This window comes from Manis pentadactyla, chromosome 17 (assembly GCF_030020395.1).
Source record: "Manis pentadactyla isolate mManPen7 chromosome 17, mManPen7.hap1, whole genome shotgun sequence".
In the NCBI taxonomy this organism is placed as follows: domain Eukaryota; kingdom Metazoa; phylum Chordata; class Mammalia; order Pholidota; family Manidae; genus Manis; species Manis pentadactyla.
In genome coordinates, this window is record NC_080035.1 from 8,009,661 (window position 1) to 8,030,416 (window position 20,756).

At 33.0% G+C, this 20,756-nt stretch overlaps 1 protein-coding gene across 3 annotated transcripts in view; it reads right to left on the reverse strand.

Moving 5' to 3' along the window:
- RB1 (RB transcriptional corepressor 1) overlaps window positions 1-20,756 on the reverse strand; it is a 165,870-nt gene that overhangs the window by 75,988 nt on the left and 69,126 nt on the right. For all 3 annotated transcript variants that reach the window (XM_036904000.2, XM_057494514.1, XM_036904019.2), the window contains 9 exons: window positions 20,264-20,341; window positions 18,003-18,112; window positions 17,001-17,078; window positions 15,291-15,378; window positions 13,422-13,538; window positions 12,137-12,193; window positions 12,021-12,052; window positions 11,866-11,942; window positions 10,645-10,841 (listed from right to left, as the gene is read on the reverse strand). In XM_036904000.2, the coding sequence (XP_036759895.1) occupies window positions 10,645-10,841; window positions 11,866-11,942; window positions 12,021-12,052; window positions 12,137-12,193; window positions 13,422-13,538; window positions 15,291-15,378; window positions 17,001-17,078; window positions 18,003-18,112; window positions 20,264-20,341 (834 nt within the window). The remainder of the gene's footprint in view (window positions 1-10,644; window positions 10,842-11,865; window positions 11,943-12,020; window positions 12,053-12,136; window positions 12,194-13,421; window positions 13,539-15,290; window positions 15,379-17,000; window positions 17,079-18,002; window positions 18,113-20,263; window positions 20,342-20,756) is intronic.

Consider the following 20,756-nt stretch of genomic DNA (forward strand, 5'->3'; position numbering starts at 1 on the left):
CAACCTAAGTGTCCATCAATAGATGAAGGGATAAAGAAGATGTGGTACATATATACAATGGAATACTACTCAGCCATATTAAAGAAAGAAACTCTGCAATTTGCCACAACATGGATGGAGCTGGAGGATATTATGCTCAGTGAATAAGTCAGGTGGAGAAAGACAAGTACTAAATGATTTCCCTCATGGAGTACAACAACGAAGCAAAACTGAAGGAACAAAACAGCAATAGACTCACAGACTCCAAGAAGGCAGTAGTCGGTACCAAAAGGGCAGGGTGGAGGAGGGTCAGTTGGGATAGAGGGAGAAGGGGATTCTGGGGTATTAAGATTGGCACACACAGTGTGGGAGGGACCAGGGGGAAGACAGTGTAGCACAGAGAAGGCAAATAGTGAATCTGTGGCATCTTACTACACTAACAGGCAGTGACTGTAATGGGATATGGAGGGGGACTCGGTACCAGGGGTGAATGTAGTAACCACATCGTTTTTTCATGTGAAACCTTCATAAGAATGTCTATCAATAACACCTCAATAAAAAAAAATAGTTTATGACTAGTACTTCTATGCTCCTCATATAGTAAGTATACCAATAGAAAATATGATGCATTTAATATAGGAAAATAGGAACGATTCCCTAAATGTTCTTTAAGTATACATATTTATAAATAGTTTTTCAATCACTAAATATTATGCATAACTCTTACAACCATGATAAAGGAACACTGATTTGTCTTAAACAACTATAAAATCAAATGACATAAATGAAACCCCACTTTTCAGATACTGAACAACAGGCAGCATAAGGTAAGCCTCAGCACTGTCTCAGCTTACTGCCTGGAGAAGAGTTCCCAGGCTACAAGGCAGGTAGGAGAAACTGAAATAGAGCCCAGTGGTCTCCCTGGTTGAAGAAACAAAGCTGAGAATTCAAGGAAGCCAAGGCAGCTAAAACTAGCTGAACAGAATACCAAAGGAGAGAATTACACAGAAAGGAGAGAGCTGCAGAAATAACAACAGGGGTTTGCAAAGGGTTACTCTCAAGTCTTCAGCATAGTACCAGTCAGTGCATGCAAATTACCCAACTCCAAGGAAAGAACCACTGGAAGAAGCAAAACCATTCCAGTAGCTGACACAGCAAGGAAGAATTCTGATTTCCACCACCCAGAGTGGAAAGACCTTATAATATATAGGACATCCGGCAGAATACTCAGAAAGGTGCTGCCTCAATAGTGGAGAGAAAATAGCCATAAACACTGCTCCAGCTTTGTTTAAAAACAACAAAAGCCTTGAAAAGGATCAAATTTTTTCCAAGTCACTAAATTGTGGCCCATTACACGGCTCAAAAATAACGAAAGCAATATGAAAATATCCAGGACCCAGTAAGGTAGAATTCACAATGCCTGGTACCTAACAAGGCAAAAAGCAGAAAAATATGACCCTTACAAAGAAGAAATATCAGTCAGCAGAAAAAGACTTACACAGATGGCTGCATTAAAAGACAGGAACTTTAAAACAGTTATAACTATATTCCATGTGTTCAAGAAAGTAAAGGAAAGCACAAACATGTTAAGGAGAAATATGGAAGACATAAAAGGATTCAAATCAAACTTCTAGACATAAAAACTGGAATGCCTAGGATTTAAAATAGTAGATGGGATTTGTAGCAGATTAGACATTTCAGAAGAAAAAATTAATGAACTCAAAGGCAAAGAAACTAACAGGAAGAAAAACATCTGTGGGGAGTAATGAAGAACAGAGCATCTGTGAGCTGTGGGAAATATTCAAGGGACCTAATACATATGTGACTGGTATTTGAGAAGGAAAGCATAGCAGGAGTCAAAAATATTTTAAGAAAATAATGACCCCAAACTTCCAAATTTGGTGAAACCTGTAAGTCCACATATCCAAGAAGAACTCCAAACAAGAGAAACATGAAGAAAACTAAACCTAGGCACATCATAATCAAACTGCCTAGAACCAGGGATAAAGTGAAAAATCTTAAAAGCAGCATTAAAGAAAAATCCCATTATATACAGAGAAATAACTAAAAGTCAGACTTCATCAGAAACAATGTAAGCCTGAAAACAGTGGAGCAACATTTTTTAAGTACTAAAAGAAAAAAAACTGTCAATCTAAAATTCTATACCTAGCAAAATATCTTTCAAAACAAGGTGAAATAAAGATATCTTTTGGACATAAAAAAGCTGATTTTATCACAACAGACTTGTATTCAAGAAATGTTTTTAAAAAAAAAAAGTCCTGCAGGCAGAAGGCAAAAAATATATAACAGATGGAAATCTGGACCTACATAAGGAATAGAGAGCACTGGAATGGTAAATATGTGGGTAACTAAAAATACTCTCTTTTTTTTTAACTCTCTTTAAAAGATAATTGACACTTTAAAGCAAAAATGAGATACTGTGGGATATATGACTTACAGTGAAGTAAAATATGACAAAAATAGCACAGAGGAAATGAAACACTGTTCTAAGTGGTGTAATACTATTTCAAGATAAGCCATGGGAAGTTAAAGATGTATATTATAAATCATAAAGCAACAAATTACAAATAAAAGAAGTACAGATAGTGAACTTACAAAGATAAAATGGAATAAAAAATAATTCAAAGAAAGAAAAAAGGAAAAAGAACAAAGAAGAGATGGAACACATAGAAAATAAGTAGTAAGATGGAGAATTTAAACCCAACCATATTGTTAATCACAATAAATTTAAGTGTTCTAAATATTCCAATTAAATGGCAGAGAATGTAGGACTGGATTAACAAAGCAAGACCCAACTATATGCTGCCTATAAGAAACCTACTTTAAGTATAAAGGCACAAATAGGTTAAAAGTAAAAGAATGAAAAAACATATGCCATGCTAATACTAATGAAAAGAAAGTTGGAGTGGTTTCAGTAATAACAGACAAAGGAGTTTTCAGAATGAAGAATATTACCAGGGATAAAGAGGGTTATTTCACAATAACTAAGGGATATATTCATCAAGAAGACACAACTATAATTGTTTATGCACTTATATTCTATAGTAAGTCACTGAACTAGGTATTGTGAGAGAGATTTTCTTTTAAAGTTTTGTTTTTCAGGACCTCTCTAACCTTCTGCTTCTCCTAGTCCCTCTTACCTCCTGGTCACGTCCTCATGCATCAAAGACTTTGGTCCCCAGTCCACATTCCTCCTCTCTACCATGTGTTCTGGGTGACTTTGTCACTCACACAGCTTTTTGGTTCCTTGACCTCCTCATTTCTAGTGGTCCTCATCTCCATTTCAATTCAGTTGGAATTATTAGTGCAATTAATAGTCCAATAATTATGTTAATAGTCCAAGATTATTTCTTAGAAAAGGGTAATTACCCAGAAAATTGTTATCTCTGGAATATTGTTAAAACCTCTTACCCTCTGACTACAATCCTTTCACCCTAATGTCACTCCCACCACACCTATTAAATTTCATTAAAAACTCCTGTTTCTTAAAACCTCCACTTTCTCCACCAGTCTCCTCCTAGCTCCCCTGTGCAGCTGGAAGTCCAGACCAGATCACTTTAATTGCTCTATGACCAACTTCCTTGCTTTATTTGACTCATTATCTTTGGATCTCATCTGTTTAGCCAAACCCCAATATTCTGGTTCAATTTAGCTGTTAACCTTTTCTAATACTACTGCTAAGTGATGTTGGGAAAACTGATACCACCGAGAGAGCTGGGGTAGCACCAGAAATTTAGAATCTCTACCTTCAAAATTGCTTTCAGTGCTGCCAGGAAATCCTCTTATCTTCCACCTCTATTATTCAGTCAGCTCTATTATTCCCCTCAGCAGCAATTTCAAACTATGTCCACTCTCCTCAAACTTCTGACTGTATCACTTTACACTCCCCACCCCACTCCCATCAAATTACCTCAGCTCTATTCTACTGAAAAAAAAACAAAAAAGCCATTAAATGGAAACTTGCTTAATTTCCTCCTTGGCATTCATATACAACCTTACTTGTAACTGCTTCCATTCTTTCCATTTTGCCAGACAATATTTCCCATCCCACCTTGCCTCTCCTCAAACAAGTGATGACAATCTATCCAAGGGGACCCCTTGAATCTGGGCAGGTACTGTGATTGCTTTGGCCAGTAGAATACAGCTTTTCCAGGTATGGTCCTTTTAGAAGGCTTTTGGAAGCCAGCTGCTATGTAAGAAGCATGACTACCCAAAACCAAATGCTAGATGTACAGCTTTTCATATGAGAAGGCCAGGAGGATGAGATGCCACCTAGAGAGAGAAAAAGGAAGGGAGGGGTGAGCATGTGCCAAGGAGCAGCAAAGTGAAGGGCCAGACCTGAGAGTTACGTGGCACTCTCGGAACTGGAATTTACCCCAGATCTCTGCTGACACCACATGGTCAGGGATGAACTGCCCAGTTAAGCTCTCCCCAAATCCCTGGCCAACAGAAATCATGAGCAAAATAAAACGGTTGTTTTAAGCCACTAATGTGTCATTGAGCAACGGAGAATACTCCTAATGGCTTTTTTTCATTAACCCTAGCTTTCCCAGCTCAAAAAATAATCTTCCTACCATCTCACAGACTCACAGCTATATCTTTACTTCCCCTTTACAGACAAAACTGTTGTAAATGTCACCAACAGTTACTTTCTCCATTTCACCTCTCATTCACATCTCATCCAAATTCCAATGCAATCTACTCCTGCCCCCACCACTTGCAGTCATCACCATGGCTTCCTTTTCAGGAAGAACTAACACTTCAGTTCTTAATGGCTGCTCCTACAGTATCTGAAACAGCAAGCATGTACTCAGACCTTATAATACAATTTCTCTGTGACACCACCTCTGATTTTTCTCCTCTCTCTCTCTAGCCTGTTTTATTTCAATATCTTTTGTAGGCTTCTGTTTTCTGTCTATCCTTTATGCTGGAGTTCCTCAGAAGTCTATCTTTAGCCATCTTCTCCTCTTACACAGTACTCTCCCCTCATCTGTGGTTTCACTTCCTGTGGTTTCAGTTACCTGTGGTCAATTGTGGCTCAAATCCTCCTTCTGAGGTATGGTCAGAAGGTCAATAGTAGCCTAATGCAACATCACAATGCATCCATCATTCACCTCACTTTGTAGGCATTTTATCATCTCACAAGAAGGGTGAGTAGAACACAATATTTTGAGAGAGACCACATTCACCTAACTTTTATTACAGTATATTGTTATCACTGTTCTATTTTATTAATAGTTGTTAATCTCCTACTGTGCCTAATTTATAAATTAAACTTTGTCATAAATAAGTATGAATAGGAAAAAACATACATATATATATATATATAGGGTTCAGTACTGTCTGCAATTTCAGGCAACCACTGGGGTCTTGGAATGCATGCCCTATGACTAAGTGGGGACTATGGTACTACATTCTCCTCTGAGGTGATCTTAACCATTTCCCAAACTTCAGTTAATTGGTAAAACATAGGGATTAACAGCTTCCAAGTCAGAGAGACCTGGGTTCCAAACACAGCTCTGCCATCTAGCTTGTGTGGCCAAGGGCAATTTATTAAACTTCTCTAGGCATTAATTTTCTCATCTAGAATACTACTACCTCACAAATTGTTATGAAAATTAAATGATGTCATAAAAAGTACTCACCACAATGCCTAGCACAAGATAAACTGTTAATAAAGGGTGATAATTTTCGTTATTATACATATGCCAGCAGCTCTCTCAGGTTCCTATTCCTAGCCTAGATTTCTTTCTGAAGCTCCAGATATGCATACCAACTGCTACATGACACCTCCACTAGAATGACTTACAATCACTGCATCCCGGGTATCTTACTAAATGACATTACCTGTATGTCATCAGGAGCTGACCTCTCTGTCCTCCTTCAACCCTGCTTATGTAATTAATTGCCACATCTTATTATACAATGTCAGATATTATTCTAAGTGCTTTACATACATTAGTTCATTTAACATGAGACATATACACATGTCATGAGAGATATAATTTGTAAATGATTAGTAAGTAATATAGATGAACATTGTTAAGATTGTAAAGGAGGAAGAATGACTATAAACTACAATGGTCACAAAAGGCAAAGTGGAAGTAGACCCGAAAATCTGGTAAATAAAAAAGTAGGAGAAAGCATTTTAAGTGGGGCCTATGAAGTGAAGAAAGACTTTGAGGCAGGAAAAAACAAACATGGTTGTATAAGTAACAGTAAACACAAGTTTGAAAGGAGATGGAACTACAAGGCAGGTGTTCTAAAACATTTTGGACTCATAATCCTTTTGTATTTTTTAAATTATTGAGAACCCAAAGCTTTTGTTCATGTGGATTATATTTGTCAATATTTACTGTATTCAATAATTAAACCTTAAAATTGAGAAAAATTTTAAGAATGCGATTTTAAACAACCAAAATAAGCCCATTATATGTTAACATAAATAACATTTCTATGAAAAATAACCATGTATTTTAAAAACATTAAAACAGTGGGACTGTTTTACAATATTGCATATCTCTTAAACATCTGGCTTAATAGAAGAGACCTGAATTCTCATGTGTGCTTCTACATTTGCTTCACTATAATATGTTGTTTGGTTGAAACATAAGAAAATCTGGCCTTACACAATATATAGTTGGAAAAAGAGTATTTTAATAGACTTTTCAGATAATAGGGTTTTCTTTTTTGACACTATCCCAAAATTTGACAAGTGGTAGTTTCTTAAAGGTTAGTTCAGTGTGGAATTGGAAATATCAATGAACAGAAATAAACACTTCATATTCTGATACCTTAAAATTTGTTAGTTTATCTTGAATTCTGAGTAAATTGCTTACCATGCATAGTTTTATAGCATGATGCAATGGTCATTTGGAAATACTGGGTCACTGAATTATGTAAATCTTACAAATGTTGATCAATCTCTTTATGCAGTATCAAAAAAATCACATGTATTAATTTCACCACTAATTTCATCAGAAAAGTCTTTGAAGTATTGGGAAGCTGTCATGCTTACAATGGATACAAGCTTAACAAAATTCTAATTTTCACTTGAAAACTCAAAATTTATTTTTGGCAACATTTACTGTCAGTTGTTACCAACAACATGTACTTGAGAATGAAGATTTAATAAAATTAATACTTTTTACTGGTTCATCAATGACATTTGTGAATGAAACTGACATATTTTGTTTGGGTTTTTTTAACAGAGAGTTTGTGGTGGTGAAGAATACAGTGACTATTAGAGCCAGTTGGATGCTACTGCTTTGATACATGCAAAGGTGTTAACAGTTTTACATCATTGGTATAAATGCAACAGAGTGAAAAAGATAAGTAACATTTCGATAGTAGTATGAAAATAGTTTTTACCTTGCAGATTCCCTAAAATGGTTTCAGGGACAACCAGGGAATCAAAGACAACACTTTGAAGTGCTGATATAAGAAAAAAAGGAGAAGACAAAGCTTTTAAAAGAGGCCTTTGAGGCATCAGAGTTGTCTTAAAGCTCCCATTCATACACTTGGTTCTTTTAATCCTCTTTGCATGGTGGGTGGGTAATTTTAGAATGGTGCCTTGGATATCATAAATGTTAAATTGTAAAATAAGGTTCTGGATTCTGTTATTTTTCTCCAATAAGCATTGTTGTTCAATTGTTTTCACTGAACTTGAACTGTAAACTGTTTATTGGAGAGTAGCTCCTGTCTCAGCAGTTAAGATAATTTGCCTTTCATAAAACTGCTGTGAGTCTATTACACTGCAACAATTTAGGTTCAGTCAGTGATATGGGTAGACAAAATCTGGGCACTTTTTTTCTGGCTCTTTCCTTTGCGGGATTTTTCCACCCTCTTCAGTGACCAAAATTTCTCCAATTCAGTTTTCTAGTTTCCCTAATCAGCAAGACTGCAGTTTTCCCAACGGCATCCCCCATATCCTACCATATATATGTCCCACCTACTGCTCTCGGCCCCAGGCTAAAAGCTTCCTCCCCAAGCTCACAGCTCCCTTTCTCTCCCTAATTGTAGTCTCTCCACCATTCCTGTCCAGGTGTTTTGGACAGTTGCTTTCTGTATTATATACAGGTTTCTAGTTTTCTTCTTTGAGGGGAGTTACGAATGGTTACGTCCTTCTTTATCATCACCAGATGCACAGGTCCCCCACAAAAGGTTTTTATCTGAGGAATTAGCATGATGAGATTTGCAGTATAAAAAGATTTCCCTGCTGTGAGGGAAATAGTCTTAAAATAGCTAGAGATGTGGGGAGATCAGTAAGAGTCCACAACAGCCCAAGATAAAGAGAATAAAGTACTTGGATACCTTTTCTAAAGATTTTATTGAAAAAAATCTGAAAATTTTGAATATTCTTAAAGTAAAATGCCTAAATCTCACCTCATCTTATGCTGGCACTAATCAACTGCTTAACAGTTTAAGAAGCCTAAACATCTGGAAATTATTTACTCTAACCCTTAGGTATGGTTCATTGTAAATCACCTCTAATCCTTCAAATCTCTCAAGGACAAGATTTCTCTAGGTTTTTCAATAGGTCGTCTAGAGTTTAGCGCTCATATATTGCCTGTTAATCTCTGTGGGATCAAAAGAAACAGAGGTGCATTTAATCCTTCTTAAAGTTATTCTGTTCTTGATTTATTATTTCTCAAGTTGTCAAGAAAAGATGCTGAAGCCTTTCCTCATACAACCATTAAAAATATAATGATGTTCCTTTTTTCATTAAATTACTGGGGGCGGGAGGTGTAAGTAGTATCTCACCTGACGTTTCTCTAAGGTAAAATAACACTGAGTATGTTCTTATCAATCTACATTTTAACAAAGAAGTACTTATTGTGATACAGAATGAAAAGACTATGATTCTTGACCTGGATGTTAGTAACATGAGTGTGTTCAATTTGTGTAAAGCTCACCAAATTACAACTTGTGATATATACTTTTCTGTATATATGTTATACTTAAATTTTAAAAAATTAAAGTCTGGGTAAGTTCAAATATACCTATGGTATGTCCCTTCTCTAAAGTGTCAATTATTCTCACAGGAAAAATTCACAGTATTCTGTTTGTGTGGTATGACTTATCTTCATATTTACTCACTACCACTTGATTTTTTTTATGACTAAAATAGTATGTGCTGATTTAAAATTCAAGCATTAAAAATATGTGACAATAAAAATTGTCTATAATTTCATCCCCTAGAGATATCACAATTGGAATTTAAATTCAGAGTCTTATGACTTCTGCATAATTCTATTATAAATAAATTGTACCCTTTTTCAGACTTTGGGAATGTCACTTCTCTCAGAAAATTCTAAAAAATGAAGGAATATTGTTTAGAATCCTAGCAGGCCAATAACTGAAATAAACAGATGTAAGCACAAGCAATTTTTAAATAGTAAATTGCTACTATTTCCTCCACAATTTTCAAAGCCTATGTCTTTTCTGTATCCTCACAATGTCTACCCCAGTGCAAGGCATTTAACAGTTATGTATTGATGGAAATGAAATTAATTCTCTAAAAGAAATGAGAATAGTCACTTTCATATGATACAGTAATGACCAGATCTCAATTTCTAGGAAAGGGTATATCAGCCTCTGAAAAGTATTCTACACTTATTTTCTTTATCTATTTTTGCTACTTTCATGCCCCCACATTCTGAGAATTTTCTCCTAAACATTCCTTTGCTTACCTAAAGTGGAACCCTATAAAATGGAATTACCAAATTAAATTATAGCAATGCAATGTCTTTCCTCTATCTCAGTTTCTAGCCACTCTGCCTATATAGCAATATAAGAAATATTTTCTCTTAGCCATTAAGTTTTTAAAATGTCAAAAAATTAAAACTAAGGTTACATGTAAAAATTAGGATTCTAATGTAACTAAAGTCTTAATTTTTTTGTTGCCATGTCTATATACTGGTATTAATCAAAAGGTATATGTTTATTTAGCGTGCAACACTGTTTCAAAAGAAACCAACTCTATATTAACCTACAAATCTGATGATTTACAAAGTATTACTCAACTATGCAGATTTAAAAAGGATAACATAAGAACTTCAAATATTTTACTATTATTACATAGGAAATGCCACCTTTTTGGAAAAAAAATCATCATTAATAGTGTATATGCTATAAACAGAAAACCTAGAGAATATGACTTTTGTCGCTATAATGCTATAAACAATAGTTATAATTCACAATAGTTTTTTGGACTATCTTTGACAGTGGGACAAAAAATTCAACTAAACTGACCTAAAAAACTGTACTTTAAAATCATCTAAATTGCATAATTTCAAAATTTTTGCCATTTTGCTGGAATTTATGAATAGACATTAAAATTTTTAAACATGACATCTCTATTTTATATAAATTATCCAAATACTTTAAAGAATTCACTTTTTAAAAATCACCATGCTTTAAGAAAAGCTATTCCTAAATTAATTACTATATCAGATGTCTGGGGAACTCAAATAAAAGAAAGTTCCATTCTAATAATTCCACTTGATTCTTGGGCTATACACTGAAATCATATTATTCATTAAATTGCATATTTGTTGAGGTAAATTTTAACAAATACCTCTCACTAATGGATAATTGTTAGCCATATGGATATGAATATTTTTATTTTCGCTAGTTACTTACTGAGAGCCATGCAAGGGATTCCATGATTCGATGTTCACATCGTTCTAAATGTTTTATCATTTCTCTGGTCAAGTTGGCTTCTGCTTTGATAAAACTTTCAATCACTTTGTAAAAATCAAAGGCTTTTAAATTAAGTACATTCAGAATCCATGGGAAGGACAAATCTGTTCCAGTATCAAGATTCTGAGATGTACTTCCTAAAAATGAAAGAAAAAATGTAACTCAGGTATGAAATGTTAAGCCTTGAACTACGTATTTTTAGGTTGGAAGGTTTTATCAAACAAAAAATTAAAACACAGTAGAGGACCTAACCAAAAATTTTTATTCAGAGCAGAATTTTCTGTTCTGGAGTCTACAGACTCCTAGGAAATAAGCTTCCAAATTTTGAGTATATGCGCACATATGGTTTTTCCTAGATAAAGGGCTCACAGCTTATGTCAAATTTTCAAAGTTTTAAGTGCCCTAAACTTGTATCAGTAACAGGTTTAATACCTAACCAGCATGGAACTAGCATATCAATTTTAACTGTCTCATTAATCCTTGGTGGGGGTGAGGGAAGAATTCTTTAGAATTTTGTTAATTTGATTGATTAGAAATTGGTATTTCTTTTAAACATGCATTTCTTGGTTACTAATGAGGATTCAGTTTCCTATATATACTAGTTTAAGTTTCTCTTTTATTGTATATTTGTACCCTTAGATAAATTTTCTTCTTTGTTTTTACAAAAAAAATTTCTTTGTAACATTTGCAACATTACTTGCAAGTTAATACATGTTTAAAATTATATTAAAAAAACATTCTCAGTGGCCTTTGTTCTATTTATCTGGTGTATTCTAACTCCAGCCTTTGGTTTCTTGATCATAGAGTCTTACAGTAGTGCTTCCATATCACTTTATGCTGCTTGTTAGTACTACTTTGGCACTTTACAATCTCATTAAGTCTTTGAAGGGATTTCAATAGGCACATTTCCTGGATTCGGTAAAGCCCAGAATAAGAGCCTAGTGAAATATTATTCCCAAGGTGACCTAAAATAATTCAGATAATAAGCCATTTTAATGCTTTACAGTGACCAATTACATTCTTCAATATATACTGATTTAAAATATACATACTTGTCCTTAACTCTGCCCTCCCACTAAAAAAAAAAAAAAAACCCATACCTTAGGTAAGTTTTTAACTTTAAATTGAACTAAAATGTTTATTTACTAAAATTTAACTTACTGCTATATGTAGCCATTACAACCTCAAGAGCGCATCCCAGCAAAGACATATGAAAGATGTTGTCATTCAGGAGTTTGCTAAAGGGAAAAGAAAAATTATTTTGAAACACTTACATTTATAAATACAAATTTTTTTACTGCAACTAAAAAATTTACCTAAAATTTTGAATGGATAGTCGTTCTTCTTCCTAAAACAGATTAAAAAAATGTATAACTGAAACTTTTTTGTGTCAACACTGAAATTTTTTTCTATCATGTTCTTTATAACTTACTGATTTAAGCATGGATTCCATTACTCGATAATACAATCGGACTCCAAGTTTGTATCGCTGCAAAGAAAAAAAATTGGAACCCATTATATTAGAAAATTAAAACAGTTAATTTCTAAGAAGTTTTCTCTTGAAACACATTTCTGATTTTTAGGAATATGACTACCAAGAAGTGACAAAAGCTTGTTTATCTAAAACTCAAGACTTAACTGTAAAATGATGGTTAACATTCCCAATAAATTATCAAAAGGGAATCTAATACTTGGTCCAATACTTGGTTTTCTTTCATTCCACTGCAGTCTACATTGTACATATATATATATATATATTCTTAATATAGGATATATTATGTACCATGAACTATTTTAACCATTTTACATACTAACGTAATACTTCTTGTGACCTAGGACATGCATTTTCAAGATAGCTCTCCAAGATTAAAAGAATAGTTTCTGTCCATAAAACTGGCAAAGGCAAAAATGAGGCTAAAGTGACCTTATCAGCAAAACGTTTTAATCAAATAAATAGTTCCCATTAGTTCAGAGAATTTTAGATACACACATACACACACTTACACTCTCACACAAACCATATTCCTTCATTCCAGATTATGAGCACAAATTTTATATACAATCAAAAGGAATTTTTTTGACATCAAAGTACATCCTCACTACACTGAAATAACTGTGTACAGTAGATAATAATTTTCAAACATATTTTTATATATTATCTCATTAATTCCACACAACAAAAAAAAGCAAAGATAGAAACCTGAATTTTAGAGAAGTTAAACAACAGCTCATAAATGTAGAACAATATATAAACTCAGGGCTCTTGAGCCAGAGCCCATATCCTTACTCAATATATTGGTTTTAGACTTTTGGAAATGACAGAAATAATATCACTCAATAATGTTACTGATAAATGGCATATGTAATATGAAACCATTCATGTAAGTATATATATATATATACATGATTATTCATATATGCAGAAGTCAAAGCATATAAACAAAAGAGGAATAGTATTAAAGATTTTTTTTTTACTTGTATCTTAAATTTCTGTAATTTTTCTCAAATTTTCTAATTGTTTACTTTTGGCTTTTGTAATGGGCAGGGGCATCTTCTCATAAAGTTTTCCATAAATAGCAGCATGCAAAGGCAGCCAGGATACAGCATCTGCTGGTATTTTACACTGGAGACAAATACTATTATTTTATATGAATGGATAGACATTACATTTGAAATTATTTAGTATATAGCAGTACTAGTCAAAATAAACTCGTTACCTGTGATCCAATTTCCATACATCCCTGTCCCACAGCTTTAGCAAATTTCTCTTTAAAGATATACCCAATATCCTTCACTCTTTTCAAGATACTTTCCTTTGGATTCACTGTGCAGTTCTTTAAGAAGGAAAAACAAATCAATGCTGAGGATACTGTAAACAGAATTAACATTTTCTGCCCCATATGATTTTTTACTTTCAGTTATTTATACTGTGGAAATATGTCCACAATAAGTAGGTAAGCACAACTACTAAAACTAGAAGGAACATAACAAATTGTATTTTGGGATATCAAAAACCAAAAAGTACTAGAATACAATTTAAACACCCTAAAACCAAGTTCTCTGCTGCTAGGTTATGGAAGAACAGATTTGTTAGTCCTTCTATCCATCAAACAGTGGCATAGACATTATACTTCATACCACAGAAACACAAACAATCATAAGAGATTACTAGGAATAATTATACACAAACAAACTGGACAACCTAGAAGAAACGGATAAATTCATAGAAACATACAACCTCATAAAACTGAATCACAAAGAAATAGAAATCTCAACAGACCAATTACCAGTAAGGAGATTGAATCAGTAATCAAAACCTCCCAACAAAAAAAGTACAGTACCTGATAGCTTTCCTGGTAAATTCTACCAAATATTCAAAGAAGAATTAATACCAATTGTTCTCAAACTCTTCCAAAAAACAGAAGAAGAAGAAACACTTTCCAACTCATTTTATACCAGCATTACCCTGATACCAAAATCAGTCAAGGACACAACAAGAAAAGAAAATTATAGGCCAATATCCCTAGAATATAGGTGCAAAAAATATCAACAAAATATTAGCAAACTAAGTTCAACAATACATGAAAAGGATTATACACCACGATCAAGTAGGATTTATTCCAGGGAGCAAGAATGGTTCAACATCCACAAATCAATGTGATACACCATGTTAACAAAATGAATAAAAGTCATATGATCATATCAACAAATGCAGAAAACATGTGAAAAAATTTAACATCCATTTAGAATAAAAATTCTAAACAAAGCCAGTATGAGGGAACATATCTCAATATGATCAAGGCTATAAATGACAAATCTACAATTAACATTGTATTCAATGGTGAAAAGCTAAAAGCTTTTCCTCTAAGATCAGGAATAAGACAAGGATGCCCACTCTTACAACTTTATTCAACACAGTACTGCAAGTCCTAGCCACAGCAATTAGGCAAGAAGAAATAAAAGGCATCAAAATTGCAAAGGAACAAGTAAAACTGTCACTATTTGCAGATGATGTGATATGATGTATAGAAAACCATAAAGATTCTATCAAAAACTGTTAGAACTAATAAACTAGTATGATGTCAGGGAAAAAAATCAATATACAGAAATCAATTGCATTTCTATACACTCATAATGAACTACCAGAAAGAGAAATTAAGAAACCAATCTCATTTACAATTGCATCAAAAAGGATAAAATACCTAGGAATAATCTTAACCAAAGAGGTGAAAGACCTATAAAAACTCTAAGATACTGATGATAGAAATTGAAGAAGACACAAATGGAAAGATATTCTATGCCCATGGATTAAAAGAATTAATATAAATGTCTATATTACTCAAAACAATCTATAGAGTCAATGCATTCTCTATCAAAACATCAATATATTTTCACAGAACTAGAGCAAATAACCCTAAAATGTGTATGGAACCACAAAAGGCCCTGAATAGCCAAAGCAAGAAATAATAGACAACTACATGTTGGCTAGGACATGGGTATTCAAAAAAATACTCGGTATTTTAACTTCTAATTTCAAATTTTTTTGCCAATACATCATAATAAGTAATATTTCATATATGGCTTACATTAAAATAAGAAATCAGATTTTCTGATGGTTGATCACTTGCTGAATTTAAGATCATCATTAATTGTTGGATAGTATTCATAACAGTCCTAGAGAAAAAAAATAGGAAGTGTTAAATAATGAAGAAAAAAATGAAACATATTTATTTCTCAAGTTACATGTTATCTTCAAACTCATTGTGTTTATCTTTAAGAGTTCTTTGAAATAAGACCTTACAAAATCCCTAATGCACTGTTTTTGACAAGGAATTACATTTTGCTTAAATCTTTAAGAAATATTCTAAGTTCATAATCAGTAAGTCTATAATTGAAGAACTGATATGCTTATTTACTAATATAAATTCATGATCTAGTACCACCCTCCTATCCTGCCATTTCATCTTCCCATTTAGTCAGTTGTACAGAGCTTCTAACGGTTCCCCAGACACATCATGTTATTTCATACTTTCATGCCTTTGGGCATGCTGTTTCTGTTCTAAAACACCAGTTTCCTGTCACACAGACTTAATAATGTTTCAAAATTCAGTTCAATCATCACTTCATAAAGTCCCTTCTGTACCATCTAATTAACCTGTCACAAGGCTATTACTATAATTATATGAAATGCATTTTTGTGTCTACATAGTCATTGAAAAACATTATTGATTGATTATTGTGTACCAACAACTATCATCCTACATCCTAATTATTAAGTGGTGAACAAAAAATTCATGGTCCTTGTGGTATGGAACTTAAAGGTTATTGTGGGTATTGGCCAAAACAAGTAAACACACAAATGAATTTATAATTACAAATTGTGATACACACTATGAAGGAACAGAACAGGATGCTATGAGAAATAAAGGAATAAATTTTAGAGAGAAATAAATCTTTAAAAAAGTAGTATCTGTGTTGAAACTAAAGGAGTAGCCGTTGGGAATTCATGGAAAGAAAATGAGTTTTAAGAAGAGGGAAAAGCAAGTATGAAGGGCCTCATGTACAAAAGAATAGGTTGGAGAGTTCAGGAAACTGGTTAGTACATAAGAAGCAGGAAAACAAGATGAGGCTGGGGAGGCAAGACGAGCTGGATCATGTAAGGTTTTGTAGGCACTTTAAGGATTTGCATTGCATTTCAATTGCAAAAGAAGTACTGGGATGGTTTAACAGCAGGGTAAACATGATCTGATTTATACTTCTAGAATATTACTCTGGGGACTTTCTGGAGAATATATCTGGTTATGGGGAGATAGGAACAGTAATAAGGAAAGAAACAGCAAGATTGCTTAGTAGACTACTGCAAAAAATCCAAGAGAAAGAGAAAGATACTTTGGACAAAGTTAGAATAAAAACGGAGAAGAGTGGATGACTCAAGAAATATATTGGAGGTAGATTCAACAATACTTGAGAAAGATTCGATGTGGGAACTGAGGAAAAGCATATAAAGAAATGATTCTAATCCTAGGTTGTATGCAAAGCAAAAGGTGATAATTTTCTTTTTCCTTTTTCTTTACTGAGACAGAATACATTCCTATTCTAGATTATATTCCTGAAAGATAAAGAGTACAAGGTCTAATAATCATATCCTCAGCAACTAGTAAAATACCTGGCACACAAAGAACACACATGTATGTCTGCTGCATGTATATACAAATATAGAATGAAACAAATGAATGAACCTGAAGCACTATAAAGTAGTGAATAAACAATTACAGTGAAAATAAGACAATTCATACCTAACTGGAGTCTGTGGAAGAATCACATTCACCTCTTCATCAGGGTTACTTTTTCGTGGTGTTCTCTGCATTTCAAAACTAAATAGTGATAAGCAAAGTCATTCAGACTGAAAATTTACAATCTGTGCTTCATGAATCAAAAAAGCAATATAATACCTTCTGTTGCCTCATAATATCATATAAAATGGTAAGTCAATAATAGGAAGTGATAGGAAATAGCTGATCTAAGAGCTGCTTAAAAACAGTAGTGGAAAAAATAAAATTTTATATAAGTTGGGTTTCTTCCCACTAGGTTTATAACAAACAGTGCACCAATCATTTAGAATATTTTTTGGAAGTACAAGTTGGATGTTTTCTCTAAAATGTTAGATGTTGGGTGGTATTATTAACCAAGTAGTTCAGAATTAAAAAATATCAAAGCTCAAGTTTTTCAATCATTATGCCTTGTAAAATCTTTATCTTAAAATTAGAAACATTTTACTTGCATTTAACTTCTAAATTATATATATTTCCAGTTACATATTAAAAGATTTTTTATGCTAAAGACCATACTTGTGACCACTCAAAAATTTTTATAATTACTCTTAACCATTCCTACTTTAGGATTCTACATGACAATTTAAGAGAATATACTGCTGTATTAACTTTAAAAAAAAAAACGAGCCAACCAAATAATACCAAATGAAAGAGTGGAAAAAAGACAGCGACCCTTACTTGAGTAAACTAATTACTTCAACAATTTTCTTTTTATGTACACTTAAAAAATTACATTCACCAAAATGAGAAAAAATTAGTTGCTACAGAGAAGAATTCACATTAAATCTCTATGTGTAACAAGTTATATGCTTAGGGTATTGTTTTTATTAGCTTTATATAAATGCATTTGAAGTAATTTATTATAAATGTAAAGGTCATTAAGTTAAAAACCCATTTAACCTACCTATATCAAAATTGACCTATAGCAAAGCATATCAACAAATACAAATATACCATGTACAATACCTGTCTGTAGGATCAGTCTGAAGAGTTTTATCATGATCCAGAAATAACCTTGCATCTAGATCTTTGTTTTTAAGGTAAATCTCTTCATATTGTTTAGAGAGACTTTCCACCTCAAAATAAAAAAATACCAATAATTATTCTGTCGTTACATCTCTCAGTACACAGACGTACAGATTTAAATAGTTTTTTTACAATATATACTGAGTTCACATGTAACATAAATAAGGTATGTCTAAAAGTTAAGTAAAGAACTTTGCTACTTTTCAACTCTAGTTTTAAACCTGTTTTATGCATGTACTCCATTCATTAAAATTTTATGAAGGCAATGTTCACTAATGCCACAAAACTGTAAGAACTGAAATGAAACTGTAAGATAAAAATAGTTATTATTGTAACTACTCTATTTCCAAGGTCCTCCAAGCATCCCATAAATTTCTCACTTTTAATCTACTACCCTTATTAATATAAAATAAAGTATTTTACAAACATTGTAACAAATCCTCTCCCTATCTTTTCTAATTCCTTTGGTTCACTCCAACTCCCTTAGTTATGTATCCTGGGCAAGACTATTAGATCAATTAATTAGCCCAATTAACACATTTGCATAATTTATATCCCAATCTTTTTGTTACTGCTGGAATCTGAAATTCTTTTATCATTTTTTAAATAATTTTCTAATAATTTAAAAACCAATGAGCAATAGACAATATTTGGCATGCTTTTTCTGCTGTGACTTTGTTTCCAACCTGAGAGAAATAAAACTGCATTCTAAAAGGAGTAGTAACAAAAAATCCAGCTTAAATGTAAATTTTGTCTGTGTTTTTCCTGGCAGAACAGTCATGTTTGCTTAAGTTTAATTACTGTTCCTGCCCTATCTTAGTGAGCCACTAATTATCAATCATTTATTGAATTGTAGCTATTAGAGTTATATGCAAAATACAGGGGAAAATGTAAAGTTTACCTTCAGATTTCTATTAAAACTGTAGTCCTTTCTAAGGGAAGAAAAACTATGAGTGTCCAAGATTCTTTAAAGGTGTACACAGCATATTTTTTGGTACATAAGCTGGTAATAAGACTCAATAATACAACATTTGGCCTCTTTTCTTGCCTCTCTAGTGCCGTATCTTACCAGGCAGCCTTCTGCTCTGTATCCCAATCTTAATGAATTAGCTGGCGTTCATTAAACAGACCATACTATCGCATATCACTGTTCCTTTGAATCTCCAACCCTGGAAATGTCATTTCTTATAAAGCTTACTCAGCTCAGAAATCATATCACCTCCAAATTATTTTCCACAAAACCTATCTTCTTCACTTTGGATTGGGTGGTCCTCCTTTGAGATATCACAACACCTTGTAGGTACTTCTATCAGACTCTTGTAGACTTCTCTAATGTTCTATTTCTTTGTTTCTCCCACTAGCACCTCAGTGACAGTGACTTAGTTAAATCTCTGTATTGATGATACCTAGCACAATGCCTAATACATATTAAGCACTCAATAAATGATAAATTAATAAGTTAATTAATTCAAGGACTAGCTACCAAATCAAGTTACAGAATCAGCAGTCTAGCTATCTAATATCATGTCTTTCGGTATTGGTGACTAATACTAGGTGCTTCTAAAATACTACTTTATCACTGAGTACTTGTTTTTCATCATTTATTTAAGCATCTTTTTCTTCACATATTTCACCTTACCATATAAATTTCTCAGTTGTTCTGTTCTCATTAATAGCATGACATTTGAGACAAAACATGGAAACAGAGGGATGGCACACACTAAAACATTTCTGCAATATAATCAGCAATTTCAACTGAATTAATTTTCAATTAAGTAGTTTTAAAAATACTTAAAAGAGATGTTCCACAATACAATAATGCCAATAATATTGATGGCATTAATCATGGAGTCTATGTTTAAGGATGCATAGCAAAGCAAATTGTAATCAAATTTGTACATATTGTTATATTTAAATACTTAATGGCATTTAGAAATTCAAAAGCCTACTTTTTTTTTGAAAAATTTCAGCACTAATCAATTTCTAGTACAAATTACAAAATGCTACTTATTTATTCATTTGAGCATATATTCAAAATTTTTTTATTATATAAAGTTGGTTCATCAAAATTCTACTTTGGTTCCTTTCTTTGGGCAAAAAATATTTCATATAAAATGATCTTAAGAAATTCAGACAACCATTCCTTCCCCTAAAAGTCCCAAAAAACAATTAGCTCTTCATTAAGTTTTCTTTCAGATTACCTCTGGAAGTCCACTAGAAGTTACAATTCCAAGAGAATTCATAAAAGGCATAAAATTTTTGAAATAAACATTTTTCACCTGAAAAAGATAAAGTCACAACATAGCTATTAAAATTTTTAAGAAAGACTTGATCTCAGTCACTATTAACTCTAGAAAGAAAGTGTTAACTAACATCAACCTAGTGTGATACATATTTATAATTAATTCAATTATTTACTTTTTAATTTATGTCAGGCAAACTTCAGGTCCTAAAATGGAGGTACAGAGGGGCATTGTTAATGAAATGGGATTTGTAAGAAGAAAACCCATTGAAACCAACTTTAATGTTCCACAGTTAACAAACGATGAAAAGATGGGAGGCTCAGAAAATTAAGCAACCTAACCAAAGTTACATTCTAGGAAGTGTCATAGACAGAATTAAAACCCAATCTGCCTACCATCAAAGCTGAGACTCTTTTCGGTTCTCTACATGGCCTCTTAATTACTCCCTACA